We start from the raw sequence: 16,009 nt of genomic DNA, 5'->3' as shown, positions 1-16,009 counted from the left end.
GCATGTAGGTGAGAGTTTTAACAGACCAATCAAGAGACAGAAACATCTGATGCCACCTACATTTGCATTTCCTTTCTCAGCTCAGGAAGACAGTGTCTGCTTTGTTTTCCTTCGTCGTTTTTCGTACTTGCTCTCCTGAGTGGCCACGTTACAGAAAGAAATGATTCAACACATCTATTAGACTCCGTATTCTTTTATTTATTTTCCCTGACACTACATTGCATGAGTTTGAACATTGTATCATCACGGAAAGTTTTACTTTTAGGTTTCCTGCTTTGTTGAACCTTTTTTCTGAGGAAAAAGTGATGAAGTCACAGAGCTGTTTTATTAATCTCACTTTTCACCAGAAAGACGTATTTCTGCTGAAGAGAGTGACGTGGAAACCGGAGAAGGTTCAAACCATGTGAGAGGCTTCAGTCAACTCCTGGGTGACTTTGACCCTGATGACACAGGCAGGACGGCGTCTGAGCGGCGAGTCGTCTGGGTGAGCAAACAGCTGATTCACAAAGCACAACAAGAAAAACCCACAGTGTGAGGAAATGTTCCCTTCTTATAGAAACTGAGTCACGGTGACTTGAAATCACACCCAAACACGACGTCCGCTCTGCTCACTAAGAGAAGAGAATCAGGGCCTTCAGCTTCCAGGTTAGAGGAAGATGACGCCGTGATTTCAAACCTCAGCGCGTCTCCAGGCGTCTCCAGGTGTCTCCAGGCGTCTCCAGGCGTCTCCAGGTGTCGGGGAGTTCTCCTGCTCATGTTTTAAAGGGTACAGAGCCTTTAGTGTCTCAGAGCGAGCTCTCTGAAGTCTTATTAATGTCCTGCACAACCACCCGCGACTCGTCACATATTGACGCTTGGTCAAGGCCCTCTGGCTTGTGGACGCCCCTGTAGCATCATCTTTAGATGTTTAAGGCCTTATCGTTTCAAAACATCGCCATTCTGAAAGGTTGCAGTTTGGTTTAGGCAACAAAACTACTTGGTTAATGTTCGGAAAAGATCCTGGTCGTAAGTTAACTTTTTTGTTTCACGCGTGACACAAACCCTGCTGTCCTGGTTCAAAGTCCGGGTTCTGGCCCTCCGTCCACCTCCTCACTAAACACCCTATACCTGCCTTAACTGACGCTACAGGGTTTCCCCCCCAGTGCGTGACAAACCGACGCCGCTGGGTCTCGACCACGCGTCCGTATGTGACGAGTCAAGTTTTAAGTGAACTTTTTACAGTTTGCTAAAAAGAAAATGCGAACTGAGCACGTTTCCTTCGACGGGTTTGTAGCGAATAAGAATAAACCAGGCTACGCGTGGGCGCGTTCAGTCAGCGAGCAGCGGCCATGCTTAATGCTGAAGAAGAAGAAGAGCATGTGCGGTGAAAGCTGGCTGCGTCAGAGCGTTTTCTGCTGAAGTGTGTAAAGTGTTGTCACCTCAAGCAGCAGGAAAACTTCAGTTTCTTTGAATTTTGCTGTTTGTTTTCTAATACTTTGAAAATGTAACCTTGGTGGAAACACGACTAGAGAGAAGTGAGCTTCGTGTCAAGGAAGAAGAAAGTGACCTGGCTCTCAGCCTGTTGCTCAATCAGTGTTTTCTTTGTTGTCACGCTGAATGTTTGTGCAGTCACGCGGCGGCCTGAGCGAGTCCAGACAGCGTTACAGGAGGAGTTCTTGCTCAACTGCACATTAGTTCACACGGCCAGCTCAGCCGGTGTGCACCTGCGACCTTGTTGCAGTTACACCTGATCGCAAGGTGTTCAGCTGCTGCACTCACGCCCACGTCGATCCTGATCCACACACAGATCACGCGGGAGCAGCAGGTGCGGGTGATGAAACATCAAAGCGTTTCAGGTGCATGACGGTTCATGACGCCAAACGCAAAGCATGACTGACTGTGAGAAACTTGTTAGTTTGGCAAGTGAGCGCACAGCCGTGAGCCGCCGTGCATTTATATCAGCACGCATCAGGTAAGAAAAAAACTGATGTCCACAGATTAACAACAAAATGAAACAAACTGATCAGCAGGTCGGACCAGAGGGTCCCGTGCTGCTCGGTACGAGGGAGCGCTCAGGGGTCGAGGTCTTCCCCCATCTTCCTTTAATGCGCTGTGAATACATAAAAATATACTTGAGGAAGTTTACTGAAGAGAAACGGCGCCGAAGGCCGGGTGTCACTGTGGTGTATATCCAAGGTACCAGCAGCGGCGGCCTGAGAGGGCGAAGCCTGTACGAGCTCAAGTGAAGCTTACAAAGATTTGTTACTGTGAGCTTCATGAATATTAACGAGGATGGAGCTTTGATGAAACATTAAATACTCTCAGGTATTGTTTAGTAGTTACAGTTTTTTAAAATAATATTTACTCCCCCAGAAGATTTTGAGCATAAAACTCTTAATTTCCTGAATTCTGGAGACATTTCTGCACCGATTTATGGTGGAAATGTTTTTATTTATATGAAGGGAAACACAAAATTCATGTGGCCGGTGACAAATCAGAAATGATGACATACTAATAATAATAATACTACAGTAATCAGCAGCTGATCTGTTTCTTTGCATGTTTTCCTCTTGTGCAAGAAAACCTTTTCTTCTTAAACATTTCTGCGTCCCCGGCGCGAGTGACACTGTGAGTCTGGGTATCGAACTGTGACGCTGCACGACGGGTCAGATGTTGGTGAGTTGAACGGCCGAACACGCCCCTTTTATGTGAACGCGCACCAACTCCAATTAAGTTGTAGTACCGTTTCACTCCAGAGGTCAGAGTTTGTTACCCTGAGTTAACTCCAGGTCTCTGGTCTTTGGTCTCTGTTCTCTGGTCTTTGGTCTTTGGTCTCTGGTCTTTGGTCTCTGTTCTCTGGTCTTTGGTCTTTGGTCTCTGGTCTCTGTTCTCTGGTCTTTGGTCTTTGGTCTCTGGTCTTTGGTCTCTGTTCTCTGGTCTTTGGTCTTTGGTCTCTGGTCTTTGGTCTCTGTTCTCTGGTCTTTGGTCTTTGGTCTCTGTTCTCTGGTCTTTGGTCTTTGGTCTCTGGTCTTTGGTCTCTGTTCTCTGGTCTTTGGTCTTTGGTCTCTGGTCTCTGTTCTCTGGTCTTTGGTCTTTGGTCTCTGGTCTTTGGTCTCTGTTCTCTGGTCTTTGGTCTCTGGTCTTTGGTCTCTGTTCTCTGGTCTTTGGTCTTTGGTCTCTGTTCTCTGGTCTTTGGTCTCTGTTCTCTGGTCTTTGGTCTTTGGTCTCTGGTCTTTGGTCTCTGTTCTCTGGTCTCTGGTCTCTGGTCTCTGGTCTTTGGTCTCTGGTCTCTGTTCTCTGGTCTCTGGTCTTTGGTCTCTGGTCTCTGGTCTTTGGTCTCTGTTCTCTGGTCTCTGGTCTCTGGTCTTTGGTCTCTGGTCTCGATCAGACTGTATTGATGACGTCAGTCTCCCGCTGAGGACTGTGGATCTCTTGGTATCAGGTCGGGACAGCACGAGCTTCTGCAGAGCAAAGAGGACTGATGCAGGCGGAAACGAAACCTGCCTTCACAATAAAAGCATCGCCTATGCGGGACAGTTGCGACTCTGGGAAAGCAGAGTGGTGATTTTGGTTTTTGCGCCGTAATAAATATGTAGTTAAGTAAACAGTCAGTTTTCCAAACGTCCCAGCTGTGTCTGATTAGTAAGCCTAACCCCAGCGGTCATCATGGTCAGGCCTGCTGCTCGCTGTGATGTCATATCTACTGTAGCAGGTGTAAATGCTCAGCTGCTCAGGGACCGGGGGGGGGGGGGGGGAGCTGTGCCTCATTGGAGTTCATGTCTTATTATGACGCTCCCTGTTGAATCAGACTATAATAGAAAATGTAGTAGTACTTTACAGCAGACGTGTCCACTCTCACAGTCAGCTGATTTCATCCAACAGCATCGGCGCGTTGAACCGGTTACTTTATTTTACTGAAGTCAAGCCAGCACCTCGCGCTGTTTTGCGATGCGTGTTTCTTCTAGGCATTACGGTAACACCGTGTCGCAGCACATTTCAAAATAAAAGTGAGCTTCTGCTGAATATAATGCAGTTGATGTGGCAGAAACTGTTGAATAAATAAATAAATGCTTAAGACACCACAAGTATCTAAAGGAAATATTACAGTCTCACAGAAAGCTTACTGCATTCAGCCAAGATTCAAACTCATGTAAGAAGAAAACCTTCTGTTTCCAGAACTCATTTCACTTCACAGGGACAGCAGACCACCTCAGGGACACCCTCTGTCAATATCAGAGCAATCTGATGTAGGTTTTTGAAATTACAGCCCTTGAAAATGTCTAATATTTTCACTGAATTTGCTGATTTCAAATTGACGTAAAAAGAAAACGTCCTGTTTCCACTGGCTCATTTCACTTCACAGGGACAGCAGACCACCTCAGGGAGACCCTCTCTGATATTGACAGAGGGTGTCCCTGAGGTGGTCTGCTGTCCCTGTGAAGTGAAATGAGTTCTGGAAACAGAAGGTTTTCTTCTTACATGAGTTTGAATCTTGGCTGAATGCAGTAAGCTTTCTGTGAGACTGTAATATTTCCTTTAGATACTTGTGGTGTCTTAAGCATTTATTTATTTATTCAACAGTTTCTGCCACATCATCTGCATTATGTTCAGCAGAAGCTCACTTTTATTTTGAAATGTGCTGCGACACGTTACCGTAATGCTCAGAAAGAACACGCATCGCAAAACAGCGCGAGGTGCTGGCTTGACTTCAGTTTTATTCTGAAGGCGGCGGCCGGAAGCAGGCCGTGGGCTGCGCGCGTTGACAGAGCTGCGTGGGGCCGCAGCTGCACTCGGGGTTCGTGTCGGTGCTGCTCAGTCTCCGGGACGGACGCAGGAGGAAGATGTCCCCGCTGCTGCTGCTGCTGCTCGGCCTCCTGTCCCTGATGCTGTGCGTCCTCCGCGGCAGGAAGAGGTCAGTCCGCCCTTTGTCCTCTGCGGGGACAACTGCTGCGGTACAAGTACTGAGTACTGCAGTACTCAGCGGCCGCGTTATTGATTATTGATTCAGCAGAAGATTTTTTCTCTATTAAAAGTAAAAGTAAACAGTAAAGTAAAAAACTCCATCATGAGTAAATGTCCTGCGCTCGCGACTGTTCCCAGCTGCTGGAGTCAAAGTATCAGCAGTAAAAGTACTGAGACGCAAGTACTCTGATTTTAGATAAAACGTCGTCATAATGATGGAAAATTGTGAAATTCTGAGGTTTTGTTCTGAATGGCATCAGTTCAGTGCGTCTCGTGTCCACCAGGTTCTGCGATTCATGTTTTCACTCCAGTTAGTATTTAATGATTTTAACAAATGTTCACTTCCTCCTTTATGTTTCTTTGAATTCGTCTGAAGCACAAATGAATTTTTCTTTTTCTATTAGGATATTTGTTTTGTGAGGGAGAGGGACTGAAAACAGATTTGATCATTTATGCTGTGGACATGTGGACATGTGGACCACATGTCCACATGTCCACATGTCCCCAGCACTTTTTGAAAGCATTTGTTAAAAAAAAAGTTAACTAATAAATTAAATTACTTTAAACGTAAAGAAAACATGCAAAGCAATTTAAATACAGAAGAAAAAAAGTTGTCCAAAACAGTAACGAGCTGCTGATTATTGATTTCTATCCTGATAAGTTTTTCACCTGCCAGCTGACGTTTGTTTTTCCCTTCAGATAAATAAAAACATTTCCACCATAAATCAGTGCAGAAAAGCAGGAAATAAGTGTTTAATGCTCAAAGGCTTCTGGGAGAGATATTTTAGATTCTTCAACATGTTGAGCATCGTCAGGTCTCGTCACACAAGTGTAACGTCGTGGCCCTGATCTGAGTCCTGATCTGAGTCCTGATCTGAGTCCTGATCTGAGTCCCGATCTGAGTCCCGATCTGAGTCCCGATCTGAGTCCCGATCTGAGTCCCGATCTGAGTCCCGATCCGAGTCTGAGTTTAATCAGCCTGTAACCTTGAAAGAAATAATTTGACTTTTATCCTGATAATTTCTGACATCAAACGGCGTGAAATGTTTTTGTCTGTGTATCAAATATCTGCCGAGTGCAGAAATCTTCGGTACCTGCAGCAGTTGCTTGAAGACAAATTGCTGCTGCTGAGGTCACGAAAGGAATCGACAGCAACGATAATACTGTTGTTTTCTGGAAGAACTTGCTGTAAGGACCATCACCATTTAAATTCTGTGGATTTAAAGCACTTATTGCACAGAGACCCAGTCCCAGAGACCCAGTCCCAGAGACCCAGTCCCAGAGACCCAGTCACAGAGACCCAGTCCCAGAGACCCAGTCCCAGAGACCCAGTCCCAGAGACCCAGTCCCAGAACGTGGTCTGACGTGAGTTGAAGACACTCATCACTGAGCTGACGTTGAGACTGTAAAGCGTCAGAGATCCAGTTAAAGAAAAGCAGCTTTCGGTTCCTGCGTGTTTCAGCAGCTGATCGATCAGTTAAAGGCTTCAGCTTCAGTCGCCGCCCCCCTTTGTGTTGAGTCCACCTAAAGTCCCTGTCGGAGGGAAACCTACGGGCTCCTGCGTCGTTTCAGTTTCTGAATCAGCGGTCTGGGGGTTTTAGCTGATTTCAGGTCAGCTGAGCTCTGCACAACCCGGGTGGGTTTTTCCACCCTTAATGTCTTCCAGCTGCTCCTCAAAATAAACACCCAGGAGGTTTCTGTTTTACTTCTGTCTGGGTGTTTATCTGGACTCATCAGACTGACAGCAGTGAAGAAAAAGATTCCCACAGAGCCAAAGCAGAGAAGTTCTGTTACATTAACGTGCGAGCTGGTAGTAGCGACTCTCAGTTCTGGTTTACTGAAGTAAAAGTACTTAAATCCCACTGAGAGAATACTCCACTACAAGTAAAAGTCCTGCATTCAAACCCTTACTAAAGTACTAAAGTAAAAGTATCCTCAGCAGAAGTAGAAGCACTCACAGTGCAGTAAATGTTCCCTGTCAGTGTTTTACTGTTATGAAAGATATCAAATTACACAGAACACACACGAGGTGGCTAACGGGCATGAGGGAGGTTAAGAAGAGGGACTTCCTGTAGCGTCCTTATCACTGCAGAGCTGAAGGAGTGAAGTGTGAGGAGTTATCCTTCACTCCCAGCAGCTTGTGCAGCAGCATTAATATTCCTGCTGTGTCAGTGTGGACGTTGTCTTCTACTGCTGCGTTTTGCTCTTATCTCCCGTTGGCCGGTTTAGTCTTCATTTGTAAGATCAGTGTGTTTGTAGCGACGCTGTCCTGTGAGAAGCCAACTTTTAATGAACTCACAAAAACAGCTCTGTTTCCAGCTGATCTGAGGTCACTTTTAATTAATTCAGATTAAGAAGCAGCGTAAATTCCTCACCTTAATCCTTGGAGTTAGTTAGAATGCAAGGTAGTAGCCGTAAGTAAAGCTGTAAATGTAGTGCAGTCAAAAGTACAGTATTTGCCTCTGAGATGTAGTGGAGTAGAAGTAGAAATAGAATGGAAATACTCCAGTAAAGTAAAATAACTGTCCACCGCTGGAGAAAGATCATGCTGGACACTTTATACCGTGAAGATGTGTCCGAGGGGAAACCAGCGGACACAAACAGCTTTACCCTAACTCTGCTATCTAAACATATAACGTGGTCCAGACTGAGCGCTGTTCACTTCCTGTCTGCTGCTGCCCGTCAGCATGGCGTCGTTCTCTGAACTTCACCAGGCGGGTTTAGTTTGAAGTGATTCTCAGGTACTAAAAGTTCTGAATCTCTGCAACGTGTTCCTTCACTCAGAACGGCGTCCACATAGAGCTTCTTGTTGCCAGCGACGGTCTGTTAGAGGAGTCTGTTGTGTAACAAATAGGTTAGTAACCTGATGTTAGTGAGTTTAGCGCAGCGTTGGCCATCTAACGTTAGCTTGCTTCTTGCTTTAGCTACGAGCTACCGGAGGTTAACTCAGACTGTCGTTATGAAAAGATGAATGAGCGTTTGTTTACTTGCCAAACTTGTGGTGGTCGATTAACGTAATCATTTACGTCCCCCTGGACTCTAGCTCAGAGACTTGAGACTTGACCTGAACTCTAGCTCAGAGACTTGAGACTTGACCTGGACTCTAGCTCAGAGACTTGAGACTTGACCTGAACTCTAGCTCAGAGACTTGACCTGGACTCTAGCTCAGAGACTTGTCTCAGTATCTCTGGATTTCAGAGCCAGACTTCAGCTTCCTGTTAAAACAAAGGGGTCACCAGGGGTCCCTCCTGTCATTTCAACACCAACGGAAATTATTCTTTCCCTTTAACAGCATGTTGGAGCCCAAGAGAGTCGTTGGAATCCAATATCGTAACTAAACATGAGAGAGGATTAGTGGCCCAGCTCTGGTTCCAGGTTCTTACATGTGAGCTGACCCTCTTTGAGTTTTGGGTTGCTACAGAACCAGAAGTCTGATTTACGCCATCAAAAGCGTTTTTCACTGTTTTCTGGTGTTTTATAGACCAAACAATCACCGAAACCCAGCACTTTATCATGAAAATAATCTTTAGTTAGAGAATTATTAGTTCTAGAAACAATCGGATGGTCTGGGATTATCTCACAGCAAACAGAAGGATTGATTGAGAGCTGAAAGTGATGATTAGGACCTTCTGTCGAGTGAGCAGGCGTTCAGCGCAGTTCAGTCGTGCAGCAGGGTGTGAACGCTGGCTGCACGACTGAACTCAACCTGCCGCAGCCTGGCTCAGAGGGTGGAGCCACCGCTGAGGTTACTTTTCATAATCGTTGGATGCCAAAATGAACTGAGCCGAAGTAATGTGTGTTGGATCGGAAGTGGGTCGGCGGCAGGACGTCCTCCCCTTCAGCTCTCAGGAGGAAAGTCATCATCTGATAATCACTTTGTTTTGGAAGCAGCAGGAAGCTGTTAGTCTGCATTCACAGAGGTTCATCTTCATGTGCTACACATCAGTCACCATAAAAATGTCCCTTTATTTTTACTCAAAGAAATGAAATGTGCAGCAGTGCTGCTGTGCTGGATTGCATTTGATTGTTTAGTTGTTCCTAATAAAGTGTTAATTTAAATAGATCACAGTCTGTACAAATAAAAACAATAATTAATCTCTGATTTATCACAATCAAGCAAAAATGCATCAGAAACCATGTAGAGATTTTAAGACAGATACAGATTTTGATAATGAGAATTTTAATATCCGGTAACTCGGCCGACATTCTGTTTTTCTTCTTCTTTTGAGGAACATGTAACATAAACACAGATAACACTGAGATAACATGACATCATGCAGCTTAAACAAAAACTTTGATATAATTTAGTACTTGGAGCAGTCACCCCGCTCACATCAGCTGATTGCTTTAAAGAGCTGGTTTTCTCATTTTCAGGTCCATAATCTTATTTAGAGGTTGTACCAGAGCAGGTTTCCATGGTTATATTTTTGTCAGACTGCACGTTGCTGCAGCTCCTCTTTTCACCCTGTGTTGAAGGCTTCGTTTTAGCTATGGGAGTGAGGCATCTTGTCTCTAAATGATCTTTGTTGGGAGTTGCACATGCTCAGTTCCTAGTTAAGGACTACTAGCCAATCAGAAGCAGAGAAGGGCGGGTCGGCGAGAAGCCGGTAAACAGCTCGGGTTCAGCCGTACGTGTTGCCGACCGGCTCGGCAACACGGACTGGAGCGAGAGTTTCAGAGCGGTGAGTTATTAATCTGTATCCATAAAGTTTGAACTGAGCTCTGTCTCTACATCACAGGAACAACTTTATGTCCACTGACTGCCTGGAGGGTAGCTAGTGTTTGGAAGGGAGAGGAGAGCTGTGTGCTGCAGCTCGCTGTTTCTGAGGGCGTGTCGGAGTCGCCGCTTGGCGAGCGTTATATGAGGCGCGTTTAGCTTTCACCCCTGTGACGTCACAGGGCTTTTTCACTTTGCAAACCTGTTACATGCACAAAAAAGACTCAATAAAGGAGAGGGGAAAAAGCCAAAAAGCAGAATAGCACCTCTTTAAAACAGGTGTTTTGTCACCTGGGGAGCTGCAGAGCGCCTTCTGGTGGACAAACTTTGCAACAACAGCACTCGTAACATGATTTTATCCGTCTTCGTCTCTCCGTCTCGGCTCGGACTCTACAACCAAGAAACTAAATGTCTGTTTGTAGAGGAAAGCACAGAATTGTTCTGCTCAGTGTTGACATCATTTAACACACATGGTTAAGGACACATCATGCTTTTATTTAACTGCTTCATGCTTTTATTATTATAAATGCATCACCTGGAAATCCAAGAAAGCCCCTGAAATAAACATTATGAACTTTAAACGGCGAGAGGGACGGCAGCAGGGAGAGGGATGGACGGCTGGGAGAACCAGCAGCGAGTAAGAAAAGTATAAATGAAATGTAACCTGTTAAGCTAGGAGTAGAGTCTGCTAGCTGCTAGGCTAATTTCTGCAGTGTAAAGTGGTGCAGGCTGAAGCTAATACTGGGGCAGCCTGGCTCAGAGGGTGGAGCCACCGCTGAGGTTACTTTTCATAATCGTTGGATGCCAAAATGAAATTGGATGCTCTGCACAGCCCTAGTATGACACACAAATTAGCAACATGAGCGCACATAAATCAAGCAGCACTGAGCCCCGTGGATCTGTGCTGAGCCCAGAGACGAACAGAGAAAGAAGCTGACGTTAAGTAAAATAAATAACCTTAAATCTAAATAAATAAATGTCATGTAAAGCCAACAGGATGCCAATAAAAGTGGAACATTCAGCAGCTGGCTGGTTCCGTCCAGCAGCGTCTGCAGCCAGGAAGCTTTCCAAACCCACGCTCTCCACAAAGACCTCAGTTTTCCTCTGTGCCTCTTAAAGTTGTGTCGAAACAAGTCTCTGTAATATTTTTTTTAACAAATGACAACTTTGAAGAGGAATGTAAACCGAAAACACTGTAATGACTGTGGGAATAGAAAGAGGGACGCTGGTGTCATTTTCATCAGTTCATTAACCCGCTGGCTCCGTTGGCCAGCGTCGGCGTCCGCGGCCTCGGGTTAGAGAGTGAACGGTGCTCTGTGTGCTTGTGTTTGCACAGTAGCAACAATGTAGGCAGGTAGAAAAGAGTTCTGTTCTTTCTATCCACCCACAGCAGGGTGAGAGCAGGGCGTGTCTGAGTCCACAGTAAGTCCAAAGTCCGTGAGCTGATTCCTTTACGCTGGTGAACCGAAGCAGCGCACCGAGAACGTTTGATAAAATATATAAAACAGTAACTGTAACAAAAGGCAGTTTAGAGGTGATCATGGCTTAAAGAAAAGAGTCACTCAAACAGTGTGAATCTGATTGGTGGGGGGGTGGAGCAGTGGATAAGATGCATAGCTAGTGTGAGAGACCCGGGTTCAACTCCCCACTGTGACCCACCATTGTGTCCCTGAGCAAGACACTTAACCCCTCGTTGCTGCAGAGGCGTGCGACCTCTGACATGCTGACAGCTGTAAGTCGCTTTGGATAAAAGCTAAATGAATAAATGTGATTGTGTTTTGCAGACGAGACGGCGAGCCTCCGCTGATCAAAGGCTGGATTCCTTTCGTTGGAAAGGCTCTGGAGTTCGGAAGAGATGCCCATAAGTTTCTTGAAGACCATAAGACCAAGTTTGGAGACATTTTTACAGTCCGGATAGCAGGTTGGTGTTAAACACACCCACATACCTCTGATAAAGAGCAGCACGCGGGACAAAGGCTCATCACGGTTCAAAGGTCGATGGGAATGTCAGAGCTCCCGTCCTACTAATATAATACCAGAGAGCAAAGCTTCAAAACAACATGAAATAATCCAACATTATTAAGGAGCAACAGAAACGCAGACTGTGGTTAAGCTAGTTTGTGCTGTGGGAGAACAGAGGGAGCAGCTCTGAAGCTCCGGGCAGACGTACAGTCAGGGAAGCATTTAGGGTGGAAGTTTGCAGGACGGAGCAGACGCACTTCTGAATACTGTCCTACTTTCTGAAATACTGACGCTCGTTATGAGACGCCTTCCTCACCCAGGTGCACTCTCCCTGCAGGTAAATACATGACCTTCATCATGGATCCTTTACTGTATCCAAACATCATCAAACAGGGCCGGCAGCTGGACTTCCACGAGTTCTCCAACAAGGTGGCGCCCTTCACCTTCGGCTACCCGCCCATCATCACCAGGAAGTTCCCCGGCCTGCGGGAGGAGATCGGCCGCTCCTTCCAGCTCCTCCAGGGAGACGACCTCACGGCTCTGACGGAGAGCATGATGGGTAACCTCATGCTGGTGTTTCGTCAGGACCACCTGGGTGAGGATGGCGGCTGGAAGAACGGCAGCGTGTACGAGTTCTGCAACTCGGTCATGTTCGAGGCCACCTTCCTCACCATGTACGGCAGGCCGGCGAGCACCAGGCGCCACAGCGGCATGGGCGTGCTGAGGGAGGACTTCGTCCGGTTTGACACCATGTTTCCGCTGCTTATCGCTCAGATCCCCATCTGGCTGCTGGGACAGACCAAGATGATCCGCGAGAAGCTGATCAACTTCTTCCTGCCGCACAAGATGAAGTGCTGGTCCAACACTTCACAGTTCATCAAGAGACGAGCGGAGCTGTTTGAGCAGTACGACACATTTAGAGACGTCGACAAAGCAGGTAAGAAGTTTGATCTGGTTACTGTTCAGTTTATGGACAACACAAGTCCTCAACCCAGACCAAAGACTAGGTCTGCTGTGTGCTCTGTGGTCCAGGTCTGGTTCCGTGAGGCTACCAAAGCTTCTTGGTTAAGGTTCAGAAAAGATGTTGCTCGCAGTTAAAGGACACTGACTCTGAAAGGATTGTGAGGAGGGAGGCCTCCATCCTGAAACTGACCGTTTCAGAGCAGGGGGTCTTTGGTTGACTTCAGACTCTGGCTCGCAGTGAGCACTTTAACTTGGCCTGCCGTCAACAGCAGTTTCTGTAGTAACAGTAAGAGAAAACAGACGAGTTCAGCCAAGAAAGGATCGGGTTCAGATCAGCTTTGATTGCTGGCTCAGGTTCTCTGATTGAGAAACAGCTCGTCTCTCAGGAAAACACAATTCTCCTTTCTTATAAGTTTTACTCTTGTAGTAAACAAGTTGCTTAAAGATCCAATGTTCCCATGAGTGAATTCCCTAAACTACGTTTGCTGTGTGAACTGCTTGCTGCTTCCAAGAAGCTGTACAGAGCAGATGTTTGTGAGGGCGTGTCGTTCACCTCCAGGCCACCGCAGAGCCTCCAACATGATCCAGCAGTGGATGTTTGTCTGCTTTAATGAAAAACAGATTCTTCAGCAGAAGAGCTCAGGATTTAACCCTGATGTTCTCCTGACTGCTCTGCGCACCTCAGAGGTATAACTGCAGGGTGAGAAGCGAGGGCAGGTTTGGTTATCAGTGAGGAGGTGATGAGACTCACGCAATTCACCTCTTTCACGCGCCGTCAGTCCACACGTTAATGTTCTCACGCCGTGAAATACAAACGTTTGACAGAGCGAATCCACTCCACCCAGCTGACGCCACGCAGCAACGTTACTACAGCGGGTCAGGAACGTAACGCACAGCAGAGTGAAGAGCAGGCAGACTTTAGTCTCTTAATGTTCTTCTTTTCTCTGGACCTGGCAGAGAACCCAGGTCTGTGGGAGAGATTCTGAACCTGAGCAGAAAAGCTGCTGAAACCCAGGAGCTGTTAAAGTCCAGGAGTTTCCGACTGAGTTAAAGTTAAATCATTTCTCGTTGAGGTGAAAAGGAGCCACGGTCGCATTTAAAGAGGTCACTTCCCCAAACAGAGACACGCAGAGGAGGGAAGACTGAACCAGGACCCAGGAGCTGATCTGCAGGAGAACCAGATTCTGCTGCAGTTCGGTTTTAGAGTTTGAATCCTCACCTGAATTTTGTGTTTCTCTTTCCATAAATAAAAACAGTTTCACCATAAACTGGTGCAGGAATCAAAGTGTTTAATGCTCAAAGTTTTTATACAAATCAGCCTAAAGATTTCGTGACAGTAGTGTTAAAATCTGGTCTGGTGGGTTTGGGGGTCTCGTCACTGGTTATTTGCACAGAAAAGTCTAAATATTAATAAAGTTATTAATAAAGATGAATATATTCGGTGACCACCCTGGAATCAGGGAGCAGTAACCAAATACCCACAAGCCACTGCTCTTTAAATGTACAGTAGGAGTGATTTACTCTGGGGTCAATGTAGGGGCCCCGGTCTGGGTTTAGGTGAGGTGTGGCGTCCTGAATCATGTGACCCCCCCTCCTGACTTTCAGCTCATCACTTTGCCATCCTCTGGGCGTCTGTGGGGAACACCGTCCCCGCCACCTTCTGGGCCATGTACTACCTGGTGAGTCACCCTGAGGCCCTGCAGGTCGTCCGCCAGGAGATCCACGACGTCCTGAGACTCAGCGGCGTCGAGTTCAGCAGAGACAGAGACGTGACCCTCAGCAGGGAGCAGCTGGACAAGCTTCTTTATCTGGGTACGTAGGATTTAGTAAAACGTGTTCAGTTGTTTGGAGTTTCAGGAGTTTGATGAATCAGGACGCTGACCTTCGTCCACAGAGAGCGCCATCAACGAGAGCCTCCGTCTGTCCTCGGCCTCCATGAACATCCGTGTCGCTCAGGAGGACTTCAGTCTGCGGCTGGACGGCGAGCGCTCAGTGGCCGTCAGGAAAGGAGACATCATCGCCCTCTACCCTCAGAGTATGCACATGGACCCCGAGATCTACGAGGAGCCTCAGGTACGACTGGCTGCTCCATTAACGTCCTCATTAAACGTTAGCAACTCACTTTTTCAACATTTCTCCATCCACAAGTTAAACGCAGCCTAACGGACGCGTTGTGTGTCTGATAGACAAAATGTTCTAATTCACCTCAAATGAACATTAAACGACAGAAACTATCACCGGGGACGGAAATGAACGACAGCCACCAGCTAAATGTCTGAAGGCCACGCGCCACATTGGCTGGTAAAAATAGTCGTCATATAATTAGCAGCAGATCGGCTGTGACTTTTCACAAACTGATCGTTCCGTCTTTCTGTCTGTCTGTCACCAACTTTATAAAAAATAAAATCTGCTCCATGCCTTTCAGAAAGCGCAGCGGGCCGGCAGATTGGTGCAGGGCCCCCGTGAAACAAGGCAGCGTGAAAGCTGCGAGTGTTCGGAGCCGATTACAGAAGGTGTTTTCAGCTGGTCCAGTCAGAGTCTGACCCAGGTCCAGGTCCAGGTCCAGGGTCCAGGCTGTATAAAACCTGTTGATCCCACAAAACCTGTGATGCTGTGGACCAGGACTCTGTCAGGTCCAGGACTCTGTCAGGTCCAGGAGGCCAGGAGAGGGGGAGTGTAGAAAGTGATAAAGCCTTACAAGAGTGAGCAGTGATCAGATTTCAGTTGAATGATGATTAATAAGCTTTTTGTAAGTTTATAAAACAATGTCTTATGTTTAAGAACATTTAATAGCAATAATATAATTTTTGTTTCAAATTTCACTCTGGCCTCTTTTTAAGTTTGTATTTGACATATTATCTCAATTAAAAGGAAACAAATGTCTTTGTGACACAAAAGGCAATTTATTATTTTGGCTGGTGGATTTTTTTTTAGCCAAAAAGTTCATTTCCACCTCTGACGTAACGAGCAACAAAGGAATTCAAGAAAAACATTAAAATCTTTACACACTTTAACTCTTCTTCAGACCAGACAGTGCTTCAACATAATGTTTTCTTTTTACACCAATGTATTTGTGAATCCAACATTTTCCATAGAAGATAGAGAGGTTCAAAATAATAGCCTGGTCACATTTACAATCAAGCTTATCATAAAATGTCTCTCTTTCATAAATTACTGCCGAACCAGTCGACCTCTAGAAAAAATAATATGAATCTAACCGAAAATGAAATAGAATAAATCCTGAATTGTAACCCTGACCCTGGGTCGTCATGTGTAGGCGTAGCGTGGATGTGTGTGGTGGCAGAAGAGACGGAGCTCCAGCTTCACTGGTGTTGTGCCGAGTTCGCACCTCACGAGACTTTCAGATAATTTATCACCGTTGATGAACTCAAAGAATATTTATCGTTTTAAATAGCCGCTACTTGA

The 16,009-nt window shown here is 46.2% G+C and overlaps 1 protein-coding gene across 2 annotated transcripts; it reads left to right on the top strand.

The window, feature by feature from the left end:
* Positions 1-334: 334 nt before the first annotated feature.
* LOC119896733 (cytochrome P450 7B1-like) lies at positions 335-14,761 on the top strand. 2 transcript variants are annotated; one of them, XM_038710156.1, is made up of 5 exons: positions 335-484; positions 11,443-11,579; positions 11,958-12,557; positions 14,189-14,395; positions 14,478-14,761. In XM_038710156.1, exons 1-5 carry the CDS (start codon positions 444-446, stop codon positions 14,744-14,746), a joined length of 1,254 nt encoding a protein of 417 aa, XP_038566084.1. In that variant the 5' UTR covers positions 335-443; the 3' UTR covers positions 14,747-14,761. The 2 variants fall into 2 exon arrangements, with proteins under 2 accessions (XP_038566084.1, XP_038566083.1); XM_038710155.1 differs by lacking the exon at positions 335-484 and adding an exon at positions 4,734-4,891.
* Positions 14,762-16,009: the final 1,248 nt, after the last annotated feature.

The sequence above is a fragment of the Micropterus salmoides genome, unplaced genomic scaffold, assembly GCF_014851395.1.
Source record: "Micropterus salmoides isolate LMB-PRFRI ecotype aquatic unplaced genomic scaffold, ASM1485139v1 Ms_hic_scaffold_1016, whole genome shotgun sequence".
Taxonomy (NCBI): Eukaryota; Metazoa; Chordata; class Actinopteri; order Centrarchiformes; family Centrarchidae; genus Micropterus; species Micropterus salmoides.
The sequence above is the reverse complement of the archived record's forward strand: the minus strand, read 5'-3'. Positions and strand labels throughout refer to the sequence as shown.

Excerpts from the sequence above, each read along its gene's own strand:
- LOC119896733 (XM_038710155.1), top strand. The coding sequence starts at position 4,821 with ATGTCCCCGCTGCTGCTGCTGCTGCTCGGCCTCCTGTCCCTGATGCTG. Across the intron at positions 4,892-11,442 it reads GTCCTCCGCGGCAGGAAGAG|ACGAGACGGCGAGCCTCCGC; the intron begins GTCAGTCCGCCC and ends TGTGTTTTGCAG. Across the intron at positions 14,396-14,477 it reads GGACAAGCTTCTTTATCTGG|AGAGCGCCATCAACGAGAGC; the intron begins GTACGTAGGATT and ends CTTCGTCCACAG.